At 33.9% G+C, this 16,344-nt stretch overlaps 1 protein-coding gene across 2 annotated transcripts; it reads left to right on the forward strand.

The window, feature by feature from the left end:
• The first annotated feature begins 2,008 nt into the window (after nucleotides 1-2,008).
• LOC133178954 (uncharacterized) lies at nucleotides 2,009-16,019 on the forward strand. 2 transcript variants are annotated; one of them, XM_061313612.1, is made up of 9 exons: nucleotides 2,009-2,428; nucleotides 2,557-2,601; nucleotides 4,632-6,375; nucleotides 7,100-7,268; nucleotides 7,896-8,032; nucleotides 10,161-10,333; nucleotides 10,855-10,917; nucleotides 12,177-12,236; nucleotides 15,311-16,019. In XM_061313612.1, the coding sequence occupies exons 3-9, from the start codon at nucleotides 4,650-4,652 to the stop codon at nucleotides 15,845-15,847; spliced, it is 2,865 nt and encodes a 954-aa protein (XP_061169596.1). In that variant the 5' UTR covers nucleotides 2,009-2,428; nucleotides 2,557-2,601; nucleotides 4,632-4,649; the 3' UTR covers nucleotides 15,848-16,019. The 2 variants fall into 2 exon arrangements, with proteins under 2 accessions (XP_061169596.1, XP_061169597.1); XM_061313613.1 differs by lacking the exon at nucleotides 2,009-2,428 and having other exon boundaries at nucleotides 2,448-2,601.
• Nucleotides 16,020-16,344: the final 325 nt, after the last annotated feature.

Genomic DNA, 16,344 nt, shown 5'->3' on the forward strand with positions numbered 1-16,344 from the left:
TATTTTCCTCATCACAATATTTATTATGTATACTTTACAAGCATATAATTTTTATTTCAAAAAGAGATTGATGATTTTTTTTTTCGGAGGGGGGGGGGTAATAAATAGAGGATATTCAATGTTTTGTAGTTGATATGGAATTTATTTCACGAGTGGGACAGGGATTTTTTTTTTATTTTCATGAGTGCGAAGCACGAGTGAAAATATCAAAAATCACATTTCTTGGCAAAATTTATGCTTGAAATACACCTTAAGTAATGCTTATCATATTGTAAACTTTAGATATTAAACTTTCATTCTATACCCAAAAAGGATCACATGTCAACTGTTTTTACTAATGCTGACTTTCACCTTTTATTGTGGCTTCCGTAGAATAAAGAGCTCCAAAAAGTTTTTTTTAATTCTACCACATTGATAATAACGCAAAAATTACATATTGTAATTTAAAATTCCATGCCAAATTGGTAAATTAAAATGTTTCTTTCTTTTAATAAACAGAAGAAATATATAAATTATTAAGTGATAAGTACAGTATTAGTTCTTGATATTCATCATATTTATTATTGAGGGGAAGGAGGGATTGATGATAAAAACAACGTGAATTTATTTTTTTGTCAGACATTGAATTTTGATCTTGCCCCTTTAAGACGATAAAATTGAACTGGTATTCCTTGTTAACAGGCAAGGAATTATCAAAATATGATCGTTAAAGCCTAACAAATGGTTTCATATCCACATGATTTATTCGGAATATTCAAAATAATGGGATTATTTCTATGCATTTTTTATTGCGACAAATATTACGCAAACATTATTATAATTTTAACAAATTCAAGAAAGCTTGAACAGGGCAGTTAAATCAGCCAGAGTATATCATTTTTTTCTGATCTCCTTGTACAAGTTGACAAAATTTTGATCTTATATACATTCCATTTGAAGATGACACTAATTTTATTTTGCAATTTTAAGGTATAACACAACAACATGAGGCGGTCACAAGTTTCCGTATATTTGTCTTCGGTCTTTCCAATAAACAATACTAATCAAAGGTATAACACAAAAAAACTAGTATGCTGTTCCATAGAATCTTTATCACGCACACTTCAACAAATTTGATCGACTTGCTTCTGTATATTTCCTATAAATAATGGTCTATTCTTTACTTAAATATATCAATTCTAGATCAATTTTTATCTCGTTATAACGAGATAATTATCTCGTTATAACGAGATAATTATCTCGTTATAACGAGATAACTAATTCGTTATAACGAGATAATTATCTCGTTATAACGAGATAACTAACTCGTTATAACGAAATACTAACTCGTTATAACGAGATACTAACTCGTTATAACGAGATAACTAACTCGTTATAACGAGATAACTAACTCGTTATAACGAGATAACTCGTTATAACGAGATAATTATCTCGTTATAACGAGATAACTAACTCGTTATAACGAGATACTAACTCGTTATAACGAAATACTAACTCATTATAACGAGATAACTAACTCGTTATAACGAGATACTAACTCGTTATAACGAAATACTAACTCGTTATAACGAGATACTAACTCGTTATAACGAGATACTAACTCGTTATAACGAGATAATTTTCTCGTTATAACGAGATAACTAACTCGTTATAACGAGATAACTAATTCGTTATAACGAGATAACTAACTCGTTATAACGAGATACTAACTCGTTATTACGAGATAATTATCTCGTTATAACGAGTTAAATATTTTTTTCTCTTGTCAAAAATGAGCCTATCCGGCTTTCGTATTACGAATAATAATTATATTGAAAAAAAAATAATTTAGCTGTCTGATTAAGAATTTGTAATGCTTCAGTAAATTTCGCGCACCTGCTGGGACGAGAGTGCACCATCAGTAATTGGATAGCTCCTCCTCTTTCCGGAAGTAAACAAAACCACGCGCTTTGTATTTCAAGCACTATGATCATAAGAGAAGACAGTCTAATAATTAAGTTCATAAGTAGTTCCTTTTTTTAATATCGTTTAACAAAGATCTTCTGTAAACGTTGCACTCCAGACTTAGCGATCGGCTGCACTGGCTCGGATATTCGCCAAGTGATCTGGTCGTCCAGACATCTGTCGCGCCAGCGAGACGCCGGCCCGCTGAATGGCTGTTAGGTACTGTGTGTATGTTGACAGAGAGGTCACGCGCGCTGGCTGGCGGCTTTGGCGGAGCTAACGACCCAATATCAGACAGAATCTTTTTCACAAACTTCTAACGGCGCCAGACGTCTCGTTTTGTGCCAAGCAATTCGATTTTCCAGCTGATACCATCATGAAATGGTAGCATCTTCGGTGCAAGTTTGTGTAAATGTGATAATGCACGGCAGACAGACAGAGATCCCTGTCTGGCTTTATGTCTGCATTTCAATGATTTTTAAAGGTCAGTCGCTTTAGCTATCTTCTCATGTTTGTAGCTGTACACAACATTGTCAGTAAATAAGACTGGCGTCTAGCAATTTCTTTTCACAACATGAGTGTTAAAAGGAAGCATATTAATTTTTCTTTCAGAGGAGATTGGTAAGCGGGCAGATTCACTCTACTTTTCTTTCACTGGTAAGTGACTTAACTGTTCATCTCTCTGTCTTTGAGTCAATAAGGAAAAAAAAAATGTAGGAACGGCGAAAAAAGGAGATGAAAATGGGTCTCATTTAAGATTAATAAAGACTACATTGTACACATAGGTGTACAATGTTCTTCATATCTTTTAAAATACTGATGAGAAAAAGTAGTGTTTATTAAATATTTTCATGCAGTAATTCATTTAAAAATTTTTATTTGATAATATAAGGAAGAAAAAAAAAGAATTAATGAAGAAACTGTAAGAATATGACCAAAATGTATGTGTTAGAAAATAGATCAATTATAAACACATCTTTTTAATACAGGTATATATTTTTTCTCTCAGAGATTTCAGATTTTTTTTTATTATAAAAAGGAAAAGCACTGAGCAGATGTTACCAAGAAGGAAGTTATCAAAGTTCATTTTTCCCCAATTCAAACCAAATTCATGCATAAACTGCAATAGAAGGAAGTCTGAAACTGACTATTGAACAACTGATGCACATTTTTTTTATATATTAGCCATGCAAATGAAGAATCAGAAAAAGTTTTGAAAAAGATTGTCCTATCAGGGTTTTTTTTAGGGGTCGTAGGGGGCCTGTAATAGGCCCCATTCCCAATGGTAAAAAGTGTGTGTTTTTCCCAATTTCATTGAAGAAAATTCCGAAAAGACAATTCGAAACATGACATTAATGTTATATATATAATCGAAAAAAATTAAACTTAAATTAAATAAAACTTCAGAAAAGCAAACAATTAAGTGAAGCTGATTTTCAATAAATTTTTCAAAATTTTCAAAATAAATTAGTCAATAAATGCTTTGCACATCAAAAAATGGCTCCTATTTGAATTTATCTCGAAAAATGATGATATGATTATGATATTTTTCCCAATTTTAAAGGGTTGTGGCCATTTTTAGACTATATTGATCTCCTTTAGAAGAAGAGATCCATATGAAGATATAGAAAATGATCAAATTTTAAAACTGTAATTTTTGAAATTTTTCTTTGCCAAATGATAGTTGACAGCTTAAGATATCATATCTAAAAAATTAAGTTAAATCTGGTGGTTAATTTGTGGTTAATTTGTTGACCTCCCAGCCTCCTTAACTAAATGACGCTATTTTTTCCCAAATGGAAAGGCCCAGGCCCTTGATTTTAAGACCTAAAAAAACCCCCTGCCTATATCATGTGTATCAAACAGAAATATTCGTGGAAATGATAAGTCAGATTTGCCCCCTCCTAAATTGTTCTGGATACAAATTAGAAAAAAGGGGGTATTAAAAAAATAATCTTACCCAAAGTTGGAGTTGTAAAAAAAAAAAGAATTAAATTTATAAATAAAAAAAAACAACACAAAAATGTTTGTTATATTAAACATGTATTTTTGTTGTTCAATCAAATTTATTTGTCTGCACTTTAAAGATGTTTTTCAGGAGAGAGAGAGTTCGAGTTCAGAACATTATATACACAGCATAAATGATTTTTTTAATGATTTTATTGAAAAAGTCATTAATTTTACACTGGAATGATTTATTAAAAAACTTAGGCAAGACATTCGACCGAATATTAATATTTTAAAATGTTGTACATAAAAATTTAGTAGTGTGTGTAACCTGAAAAAGTCAATGAAATGCTTTATAAACACAAATAATTGTTAAGTTATTGTCAGAGGTTGAAATTTTTCTTAATTTCATGAAAGGTAAATAATATAAAATAGATATAGATAGATAGATGAATAAATTGATATTAGATAAAAGTGTATTTTTCTTTATGAAATTCATAATACAAAGTCCTGTGTAGTCTTTCCTATCAATCCCCCCCCCCCCCCCACATACACACTTTTAAATTTATTAAATTTTATTGGTTTTTATTTTATACTTGGTTCCAATGGAAAAAATTGGGCATGAAGGAAATGGTTAAATAAAAGAGGGAAACCACAAATGTTTCAGAATTTACTAAACTGAAATAGAATATTATGTCACAGTTAATTAAGCCAACATGTGCTTTAATTATCTGTTACAGGGAAGGAAATATTTCACAATGGAGATTGAAAAAGCCTTTTCAGAGTCAGTGGACAATATCATGAACTTTGCTGAAATTTTGTACAAATGCACTTTGTGTACAACCCTGCCCTCGATCCTGACCTCCAAAAATAGCTTTGTATCTCATGTCAAAGGTCAACACTTTAAGCAGAATCTCACAAGATGCCCTGTGTGTTCTCTAAGTTTCGAAACAGAGGAGGACCTCTATGCCCACTCAAAGTCATCTCACTGTGTTGACGTTGCATTTAAGGGGGAAGAGGATCCAGATTCCCATCCACAGGACGAGGAAGTCACGTCTGCTGACGAGTCCTCAATCTCCAAGCAGGAAAAAGAAGTGGAGAAAGACGAAAAATGTGTTAATATGATTAACACAGAGTGTGACAAATACAGCTCCATTGGTCACAAAGTAAACAGTGAAATCACAAACATATCAGCTCAATCAATGGAGAGACCTTTTATGATGAATCTTGATGGCCAGAATGTCTCTGATGTGATGGAGCCTTCATGGCCCGAGAGCAGACCAAAGGTCAATATTGAGTATGGACTAGAAAACTCTGTCCGTCAGCATCCATGTACAAACAATTTGTCCAAAATTCATGCAGTGGCTGACCAAATTTTGGCAGTGAATTCTACCAGATCTAAGCCTGCTGGGAACAGTATGATTTTCTCTCCTGGATTCACACCAGAATTCGGAAAGTTTACAAAACTTGTAAGAGAGGGAGGAAATATTGTGTATTTTTGTCAAGTATGTAATTGGAAGTCACAGATTAAGTCCCATTTCCAAAGTCATTGTCAAGGAAAAGTTCACAAGGAGAAACTAAAATGCGCAGAAGAACAGGGAGATGAAAAATCTCCCTCTCCGACACCGAAAAGGGAACAGAATAGTAAAGAAAAACAGTGCGACTCAATGACGGAAAGTCCTGTGAATTTATCAGTGGAAAATGTGAATGGCTTCTCTACAGTTCATTCTCCTGTGATTTCAGAGAGAAATAAATCGGAGCGACAAAACAAGAGAAAACGAAGTGTGCCCATTTCTCTACGAAATCAAAGTTCTGATCGAGATGGATGGCAGTCCAGTGACTCTGAGTCCGATTCTCCAGACATAAGTAGGAGTAGACCTTTTCACAGTGGTAGGACGCCTGTGAAGAAAAGATACTCAAAGGAGAATAAACCAAGTCCTAATGCTGAAGTTAGGCCAAAGTTAGACAACTCCTGCAGACCTGCTTTACATGTGAACTCCGATTCTGACAGTAATCACATACAGGGCTATCATAATCCAGGAAATCCATCAATGACACTTTCCTCAATAGGCTACAGAGATGAAGATCCTACAAAATTTCCTTTTGGTCTGTACAATCAAATTCATAATCAAATTTTATGGAATTTGAGCAATAAGTCTGTAGAAAAAGGGAAGAAGACCATAGATTCACCACTGCCATTTTTAGATCGACTTTCATACCCAAACAGTAAATCTATTTCATCAAGCAGTCCCCATATTTCTCCTCCAGGAGGACCCCCATTCTGTCCAGAGCTTTCAAAATCTGATTCGGAATTCATGTATAGGTGCTCCTTATGCTCATTTGGATGTAACAAAATTCAGGAATACAGGACTCATTTTGAGTTTCAACATGAGCAAGGAAATTCAGTGAACGAGCAGGGTCCACTTTTTGGAAGTGAAGGGAAGGAGTTATGGAAAGTGAACAAAATCAAGGAATGTTTGACAGGTAACTTTGCAAGTTATTCCCCTTTGAACACATTCTTGTAAAGAATGTTTAACAAAAAATTAGAAAATATCATATTTAATGTAATATTTTTCATACAATCATAGTGAAAATTAGTTAATATAGTGAAGTAGTATGTTGAAACTGATCGATAATCAGGTATGGAGCACTGGTTTTTATACTTATTTACTTGTCTAGACATATTGCAGTTTTTATCAATGACACATGCAGACTTGTGATCAAGTGATAATTAGAGTCACAGTTCTATCTGTTAACCTCAGACCCTCATGTTCCTTTTTTAAAAATATTGGATTTAATGTCTTTCTACAATATGAATTTTGAATATTCCTGATTTTGTCACTGTAGAATTAAAATTTGAATTTGTAATTATGTAATGAAAAGTATACATTAAAATCTGACAAACAGATAAGTTTAAAGACTTGACCGGTTCTGAAATAAATACCCCTAACTTAACATTCCTCTGTCAAAGAAATAAATCTAGATCTTAAGGATATCTGATCCTCAGCCAGGAAGGATAACTCTTAAAATTATATATACATACATGTATTATTTAATTTAAAAAGTTTAGTCAAATTAATTGGAGATTTTTTTACAAGAATTTATTTTCATGTCAAGACCTATCTCCCAATATTACAAAAATTCTCAAGTCTAGAATTTAAAAAAATTTAAAGTGGATATTTTTAATTACAGTTTGTTTACATTGTAGATTTGATCTGTCTGTTCCCAAAGGGTAACGTTTCCCGAGATCTCCTGCTTCAGAAGATAAGTTCTGTAGCCCAGTTACCTGAGGCCATCCACTGGGGCCCTGCTTGTAACCGGGCTGTCCGAGAAATCTTTCCAGACACACTAGCTCAAAGAAAGGGGAAGTTCAAAAAGTATCCTTATATAATAATATTAATGGCACCAGTAGTGGACTTTTTATTGCACAAAATTTATAAAATAAATGTCATGATATTACGAGGGATGATGTAATTGGTCAAGATTTCCATTGGACAGTTTTTTAGGAGGTAAAGTAATACCTAGCAAGTCCCGATTTCCTAAATTTCAGAGGTATTCAGATCTGTCCACTGGGGCGAGTACTGTTGTATTTATCACAGAATACATTCAAAACCTTTATACAATCATGTATACACTTATTTACATAGATCCCTCTTTTATATAGCTCGTTATAATGAAAGACACACAAAGTCTAGACTGTGATGTCACATCATTTGGCATTGATACAGTTACAATAACAGAGACTAAAAAATTCTAGTCATGAACAAAAGGCCTTGATATATTTTTTTAAAAAGAGGAGACACTTATTTTTTTTTCTTTAAGCTCTCTACAAGACTTTAAACTTGGTTGCATATATGTTTTGTGATAATGAAAATTTCTCTGAATGCATTGTTCTACCTCTCTTGTTAGTCCTGTAAAATGAGTTATATCCCTTTTTGATACTTACCGCCAAAACAGTATTGCATGTACATATTGACATTTTTAGACTTTCTTAACTATAAAAGAACTTATTTCTTTGGTGTTTCATTCATCGAGCAAGTCCAGGAACCAGCAGACGATCTCAGTGACCCTGAGTTAATGCAGTATCAGCCCCTTAGAGACATGTCACAGGATCTAGAGAAGATTCTGGAACATCTTCACAGTATGTACAATCATCAAACTACAGATATTGGTACCACACATATAATTAAACTTTGAAATCCCAGCATCTACTGTATACAGGGTTATTTTCGCCCTGAGTAAATTTCGCCCTTTCAAACTTGCAAACAATTTAGCCCCATTTTAATTTCGCCCAGTCACAGTTTTGTTTAAGAAAATATACTGTACTACCAGGTATTTACGGTACTTTGTATTCGCCCCATCTTAAATTCGCCCACTTGTGTCTAGGGTGAAAGGAGTGAAATTAAAACGAAGGCGAAAATTTCCCTGTATACAGTATTTGTGAAATACCATAGATATGTCAAAGTGAATCCTGATCTGAATTTTAAGATTTGATACAGATTGGGCACATTATCCAATCCTGTAAAAGCCTAAGACTTTTATGGTAGATTTGATTACATCCTAGGCTAAATGTATCTGATTAAAAATGATATCTTATTAACTATATTTACACCTGAGATTGACTTATAACAAGTATTTCTGCAGTTATTAAACCTTGAAATTTTTATACCCCCCACTTGAAAAGCTGGTGGGGGTGGGGTGTGTATAGTGATGGGGGTGTCCGTCTGCCTGTATGTATGTCTGTGTGCCCGTCCGTCCTTCTGTTACACTTTGGGGTATGTTATAGTTACACTATAGATATTAATTGGTTAGCGGTAAATACACTCACAGTTTTTCATTCACGAGGGGCGGAGTCCCGAGTGAATAAAAACTGTGAGTGTATTTACCGCTAACCAATTTTAAAATATCTATTGTATAAGTTACTTGTACCAGAGGACCAGTGAGAGAAAAGCAAGTTGATAATTAGCACCGCCTACCACGAGGTGTCAAGCCACGGTCCGGAGTCTGTATAAATAGCTGTCTCCATCTGCAAGGATCATATTTAGCTGAGGCACTGCTACTGCTAATTGTTGATAAAAAAAAAAAAGGTCGGAATTGGTACGTGTGAAGATATTGTACCTTTGGAATGTTGAAGACGCAGAAAACATGATTTTTATCAGGTACAGGGGTAGCAATTGTAAGCTTTTATATTCAGGCCATCAACTCTGAAAGAAAATTTATCTTTCTAGATCTTTTTTTTTTTTTTTTTTTTTTTTTTTTTTTTGAAAAAAAGGGGCGATGGGGATGGGAAACATCGCCATTGAAAATTTTCTTTATGGCAATTGGCGTACAGAAAAAAATGAAATGATTTCTGACATTTTAATGTAAATTTGAAATGGTATTGGACGTAAAAAGAAAAACAAAAAAATGCGGGAACTTCTGATGTGAAATTGCTATATGTATTTGGAGACGGGAAAGAGAATGACGAGAATTCGACAATTAGGACGTATCATTTACTGATTAAGGATATGCGGAGAAAACATTTATGAAGCGAACATCGACAGGCTAATGTTAGTATTTTTGTTAAAAATGTTGACTTTATTCATTCATCAGCCATTGACAAGGTCTGGAAATTAACAATACATCATGCATTCATCAGTCAAGGTCTTGTCACAGTATGGCTTGATGCCAAAAGGTGGGCGTGACTTAAAAAAAAACTGTGATTCTTCTGGCATATACACCACAGCAACATCAAAGCAAAATCTAAATTTACCGCCAGTCCTATGGTACAAACATCTCTTATCCACAACACCTCCTATATCACTGAATATAATTTAATGGTACTTTCACAGAATCTTAAATACATACTGCCATTGTTCCACTCCTATTTTACTTTTTGATCGGATGCTTATTTTGGGTCTCCTAGCTATCAAGACATGGACTTTGCCATTATAAACATATGGGAGGCAAGGGGTTACATTTTGTGAGCTCCGTGCTCACAGTTCCTCATTTTTTTTTTTTTATAAAAGAAATCTCAATGCTATATGTTGAATCCATTGAAGATGTTGACCATTTTTTACATCACTGAGAAATTAAGTAAACTGTTAATGACTTTACAATGAATTTGTGGTCATTGACGGTTTGGATCTATACAGTAATAGTTATACTTTGCTCAAATCATGTTATATAAAAGAAAACATTTGCAGATGTTCATCTGTGTATATATTTGATTTATCAAGTTCACTCCACACCTGTTCAAAGTGTCTTATATATAAAATTGTCTTTTGAAGATCTTGTACAATTTTCGGATGACATGGAATGTTCGGTGTCCAGAGATGATCTTCTGACGGTGTTACATAAACGCATTGATGAGCCAGATGTCTTGTACTGGGGAATGCAGTGTAACAGAGCTATCAGAATAGTCTTTCCGTTGGTCATTATCAAGCGAAAAGGAAAGTTCAAGACATATCCTTTCAGTTAGATACAATATAAAAAAAATAGATATATTTATTTTTTAATTTATTTTAAACTCGACTCTAAAGCATCGTATTTGCAAATAAACGAATTTTTACATTTTCTTTGAAAAAATGCAAAAAAATTCTTATAAATAAATAAGAGCTAATATCAATCTTTCCATGCTGAAACCATATTTCAAAAGAGATATCTTAAACATTCATTAAATAAAACTTTGGTGTAGCATTCCACCTTAAGAAAAAAACAACTTTCATTGTTCTGGTAGGCAAAGAAAATATTATTCAAGTACCTGGTAAATTGTGTAATGTTATTAAATCTAATGATTGCTAATGCCTTCTTGTGGTCTGTAATACTTTTACTGTAAAATATGTTATCTCCCCCCCCCCTTACATGCTGGACAGCAATAGACGAAATCTGTGTTGAGATAATTATATCATTCTTAGTATGGCCTACAATATAACGCATCTACAAACAAGAATTTGACATTATTGAACTATCCTTAATGTAATCACTACAGTATACCAAGGTGTTGATTTCAAAGAGGAAGTAAAGATGGAACTTCAACAATTGCCAGTAAGTATAGTACAAAACAATATGTCAGCTGGTACTATTTCAGAGTTTAAAAAAATCTTAACTTTCCTGAGTACCAGAGCCACAGGCTTATGAAAGATTTTCTTTAAAAAAATTGTCCTGTGAAAAGTAAATTTTTCCCCCCAAGGACAGCCTTTATTTAGAATTGTGTCATATGGATAGTTGCTTCACATGGTGTAATGATAGGGCTACTTGCTTCTTTTCAATGCTGTCCAGAAGGAAGGAGAATGTAAAAGAGTGAGAGTAAGTTTTGAGTGCAAGATAGAGATAACAGAAGGTAACTAAGGAAGTTCAGTAGCTATCTCCTGTCATTTCATCACCGTACTGAAAGGCAAAAAAGCAAGCAGCTTTACAGTTCACCATTGCATTTTGTCATTTCACAAAATTGGTACAAATGTCCCATTAGGTGTCTTAAGGAAGTACTGTAATATTTCCAAAATGGCCAATATAACATTTGACTCTCGCTGAAAAACATGATTTTTTTTCCTTTCCAGAATAGGTGCATAAAAATAGCTCAAACTTGATATGAATTTACCTAAGGTGTTGATATTTTTCTATCAAGACAAAACTGAAAGTTTAAGCAAATCCTGTCACAATATAATCAGAAACAAGAAAAGGTGTCCAGAAACTTGTCCTTAATGTCAAGCAGTCATGAATCCTTATCAAAAGCCATTGATGAGACAGAGCTTAATAATCTTCAGGTAATTGTTGTCACCCTCCTACTGGGGTATATATTGTATTTTGACTAATGGTGTTTATCCTACATCATATTAATATGTAGTACACAAACATGTAGTACCATACATAGTAAAAGTTCATACTGGTCATTCCCTTTTTGAGAAAAAAAGGAGTGTTTGGTCAAGTTCATTTTAGACACTAGACTGTTACCATTTGAATACATGTACTGTAGATTTCTAATATATGCGAGGAATTAATTATTGCATAATTTCGTGAGAAACACCACTTGCGAAATATAATTACTCACTTTTATTTTTATGGTGCTGAAATCAATGTAAAATCTCTTGATGAACCATCTACTCGCGAATTATTGTTCTCGCGATTAGAAGCTCAAGAGCCATTTCATGATAAAAAGTACATGTACTCTCGAAAAATAAGGAATCTACAGTAGTTAGAAAATATAATCCCAATAATTAATTGGTGATTAGCCATCACAGACCTAACCTATAATGAGATGTCCATTCACAGACCTACCCTTTTATGAGATTTTTTTTCTCTTTCAGTTATCCTTGCCAAATAAAAAGGGGCGTCCTAGAAAAATCAGTTCTGAAGATTCAGGGGAGGTAATTACTGATCAGTAGGATAATTATAGTTATATTAAAGTCATATTGACGTCACAGAATTCATTGTGAAACTGATTGGAATAACAATTAATGACCATTACCCTGTCAGTAACCCCCAGAAGAATAGGAGTTCTTTTACGACTATTAAGATAGTTGTTTATTGATTACGTTTGGTATTCTTCCTTGTGAAAAGCCATACATTGTTAACTACTTTTAATCATACATGAAGCAATGAATAATCCATTCTTTATGTCACCTGAGTCACTCAAGTAACCTTATGCTATCTGTTTTTGTCTGTCGTCACCCATTGTCCACTGGTCATAATTTTTTTTCAACATTTGCAGCTTCTTCTCTGAAATTGCTGAACTGGTTTCAACCAATTTTGCTATATAGAATCTATGGGTGTAGGGGAACAAATACTTTTGAGTTACATGGAGTCTGTCTCCCTGGGACCCAAGGGGTGTGGCCAAAACAATAAAAATTAATTACTCCTGGACATCAAGCAGTCAAACTGTTGGCATCAGTATAGTAAACAATGAGCCCTCGAAATTCATAGCCCTTGGGTTAGTCATATGCTTATATCGACAATGTATCACATATTATAAAATCTTCTTTACTCATGGATATCTAGCAGGTAAACTGTTTGCATAATTCAATGAGTACAATATGTACTCAATTTTTACCCAATTGCAAATTCATAACCCCAGGGTCATGAGTTTGGGCTTTGTTGGTCTTAACATGAAAATACATTACATCTTTTGATTGTACATGTATTACATCTTTTGAAAATCATCTTCTGTACTCAGGGTCAGTTAGCAGGTAGACTGTTTCCATGATTATAATAACCACTTACTTTTCTACCAAAATAATGAAGTTCATGGCACCAGGCCTATGGTTCAGGCCCCAGGATGTGGCCTTCTTGGTGATATATATTGAAAATTTATTAGGTTTTTGAAAATCATCTTTTAAAGGGAAAACTGTTTGCAAGATTATAATAACCTCTTAACCTTGTATTATGTCTCCCCTTCCAGGGGAGACATATTGTTTTTGTCGATTTTCTTATTCTTCTTCTTCATCCAAATTTTGTCCAGGCCATAACTTAAATACCCTTTGATATTAAGACTTCAAACTTGGAATGTAGATAGATGACATTGAGAAAAAGTGCACACCACCAAAATTTTTGACCTTGACCTATTTATAAGGTCAGGGTCAATCTTTTACATCAAAATAGAGTTCAGCCCGTAACTTGAGATCCCTTTGATATTAGGACTTCAAACTTATAACATAGGCAGAAGACATTGAGACAAGTTGCACTGCCTTAGAATTTTGACCTTGACCCCTTTCTGCCTTCAAGATCAAATAGAGAAAAAAACGTGATCTGACCATAATTTGAGAACCCTTTGACATTAAGACTTCAAACTTGGAACATGCAGAGGTGGTATAAAGGAGGGATGCATGCCACCAAAATTTTTGATCTTGATTCAATTATTATAAGGTCAAGGTCAATCTTTTACAACAAAATAGAGTCCAGGCCTTAGCTTGAGTACCCTTTGATACTAGGACTTCAAACTTTTAACATAGAAAGAAAACATTGTTACAAGATGCAACGCATCAAAATTTTGACCTTGACCCTTTCTTCAAGGTCAAATAGAGCAAACACGACTAGACCGTAACTTGAGAACCCTGACATTAAGACTTCAAACTTGGAACATGGAGAGGTTGTATAGAGGAAGGGTGAATGCCAACATTTTTTTTTCACCTTGACCTATTAATAAAGTCAAGGGCAATCTTTTACATGAAAATATAGTCTAGGTCATAGCTTGAGAACTTTTTGACATTAGGATTTCAAACTTGGGACAATGAAAGACAACATTGAGACTAAATGCACTGCATCAAAATATTTGACCTTGACCACTTTCTTCAAGGTCAAATTAAGAAAAACACGGCCAGACCATTACTTGAGATCCATTTGACATGAAGACTTGAAATTTTGTACACAGAATTTGAGTTGATATGATCTGCATTATTATTTTTGACCTGATCATATATTTGCACTCGTTAATGTTGGTCAAGAAGGGGAGACATGTGTTTTTTTTGTAAAAAAAAAAAAAATACCCACTAGTTATAATTGTGAAATTCATTGCCCGGGGCAATTTCAAGTGGGTTAGGCCTTTGATTGGGACTAAGTTGGTCATATATTGAAAATTTATCACATCTTTAAAAAAATCTTTTCTAAAAGATTTTAAGATTACATTCAATGAGAGCATAAACCATTACCAAAATTGTAAACTTTTTAGTCCCCTGAATCCAGCATTCAGGCCCGGGGGTGGGGCTAAGGTGGCCATGTATTTTAAATGCATAACAAACTTGAAAATCTTTACTCAAGGAACATTTAGCAAGATTATAATGATCCCAAACCAAACTTGTGAAATTTGTGGCCCATGGACCCTTGTTTCAGGCCCAAGGGTGGGACTAAGTTGGTCAGATATTGAAAAATACGTTAAAATGTTGAAAATCTCTTCTTTACTCATGGACATGTATTAGGAAAACTGTTTACATGATTACAATGAGTAATTAACCTTTATCAAAATTGTGAAATTGATGCCTTCTGGATCTAGCCTTCAGGGGTTAACAATAACAGGTGGGGCTAAGTTGATCATTAATTGAAAATACATTTCACCTCTTAAAAAATCTTTTTCTCTTCTCTTGGGCATCTACCAGACAAACTGTTCTCATGATTATTGATAATAAGCAGCTAGTCCTCTACAAAACATATAAAATACCGTAGATGCCCTTATGACGAGGCCTCAAGGTAGTGCTAACTTGTATATTCTCAAGGTAGGGCTAACTTGTATATCCTCAAGGTAGGGCTAACTTGTATATTGGAATATATAACACAATGTCCCTCATCTTCTTTACTCCTGAACTTTTAGGAGACAAGCCACATGAATGTGATTATAATTGTACAGTCCTAACCAAATGTATAATTTTTGTCACAGAAGTTCAGGGCTACAGCCAGACTCTAGTACTAAGTATTAGGAATGATTGAAAGTTATATTATTGATAATTCACAGATGTATCAGATGGGAATGAGCTGGACTGATGCCATTCGGACTGGACATAGCGAGACATATAAAATGTACACCAATATTCACGTTCCTCGACCCTTTAGCAGTGAACACCTGTCAGTGACTCGTGGGTGGGGCCCCTCCTTAGTTTATCATGACACTGGAGACCCCCAAAAGCAGAGTCCCATCACAAATCCCTCACTGCTTTCACAGAAAAAGGACAATGTGAAACTTGCAGAACAATCAGATCTTGAAGTCAAAGGCTCTGGGGAAGATTCTTTATCAAACATTTCATCATTGAATGATTACTACTGGTTAAGTGGACCCAAGACAAAGTCTTGTTTAAGTAAAAAAGGAAGAGAACAAGCATTTCAAAGTGAAAAACAGACAGAAAATGATTTCAATGATTTGAGTGAAAATAAACACATCTTAAGTCAGAATGAAGATGATCATAGTGATGATAATGAAGATGAAAATACAGATGAAGATGCAGATGATGAAGAAAGCATTGGACCAAATGTTGAAGACAAAGATATTGACTGAAAAAACATATTGTGGAATGTTGTGTTGTGGTATTTTATACCATCAATTCATTTCTGGGGATATTATAGAAGAGAGTGAAAGAGAGAGTTGATTTTGATTGTTATTTTGTCAGTTATACATATTTGTTGATGCAAACTTAATAAAGAAGTGCTAAACCATTGATAGGTAATTTTATTTATCATTGGGTTGATCTTTGTCTGTGTGCTGTTCTGTAGCACTAATATATCCATAAAAGACATAAGAAAGCTTTAAAATTTACACACACAAAAAAATAATAAAAGACTTCAAATGAAAAGACAACACTTGAATATTTTGCTCTTTTTTATGCCCCAGGATCGAAAGATCCTGGGGGTATATTGTTTTTGTCCTGTCTGTCTGTTTCTCCATTTGTCTGTCTGTCTGTTGTCAACTTTAACCTTGCCCATAACTTTTGATTGGTTGGAGCTATGACTTTCATATTTCACATGTGTATTCCTTGTGACAAGACCTTTCTTTGG

This window comes from Saccostrea echinata, unplaced genomic scaffold, assembly GCF_033153115.1.
Source record: "Saccostrea echinata isolate AGI-Se365-2 ecotype Australia unplaced genomic scaffold, CSIRO_AGI_Sech_v1 ptg000004l, whole genome shotgun sequence".
In the NCBI taxonomy this organism is placed as follows: Eukaryota; Metazoa; Mollusca; class Bivalvia; order Ostreida; family Ostreidae; genus Saccostrea; species Saccostrea echinata.

Bases quoted from the DNA above. Each gene is read 5' to 3' on its own strand.
- LOC133178954 (XM_061313612.1), top strand. From the start codon at position 4,650: ATGGAGATTGAAAAAGCCTTTTCAGAGTCAGTGGACAATATCATGAAC. The intron at 8,033-10,160 runs GTATGTACAATC...TGTCTTTTGAAG, and splicing joins GATTCTGGAACATCTTCACA to ATCTTGTACAATTTTCGGAT. The intron at 10,334-10,854 runs ACATATCCTTTC...CTTAATGTAATC, and splicing joins AGCGAAAAGGAAAGTTCAAG to ACTACAGTATACCAAGGTGT.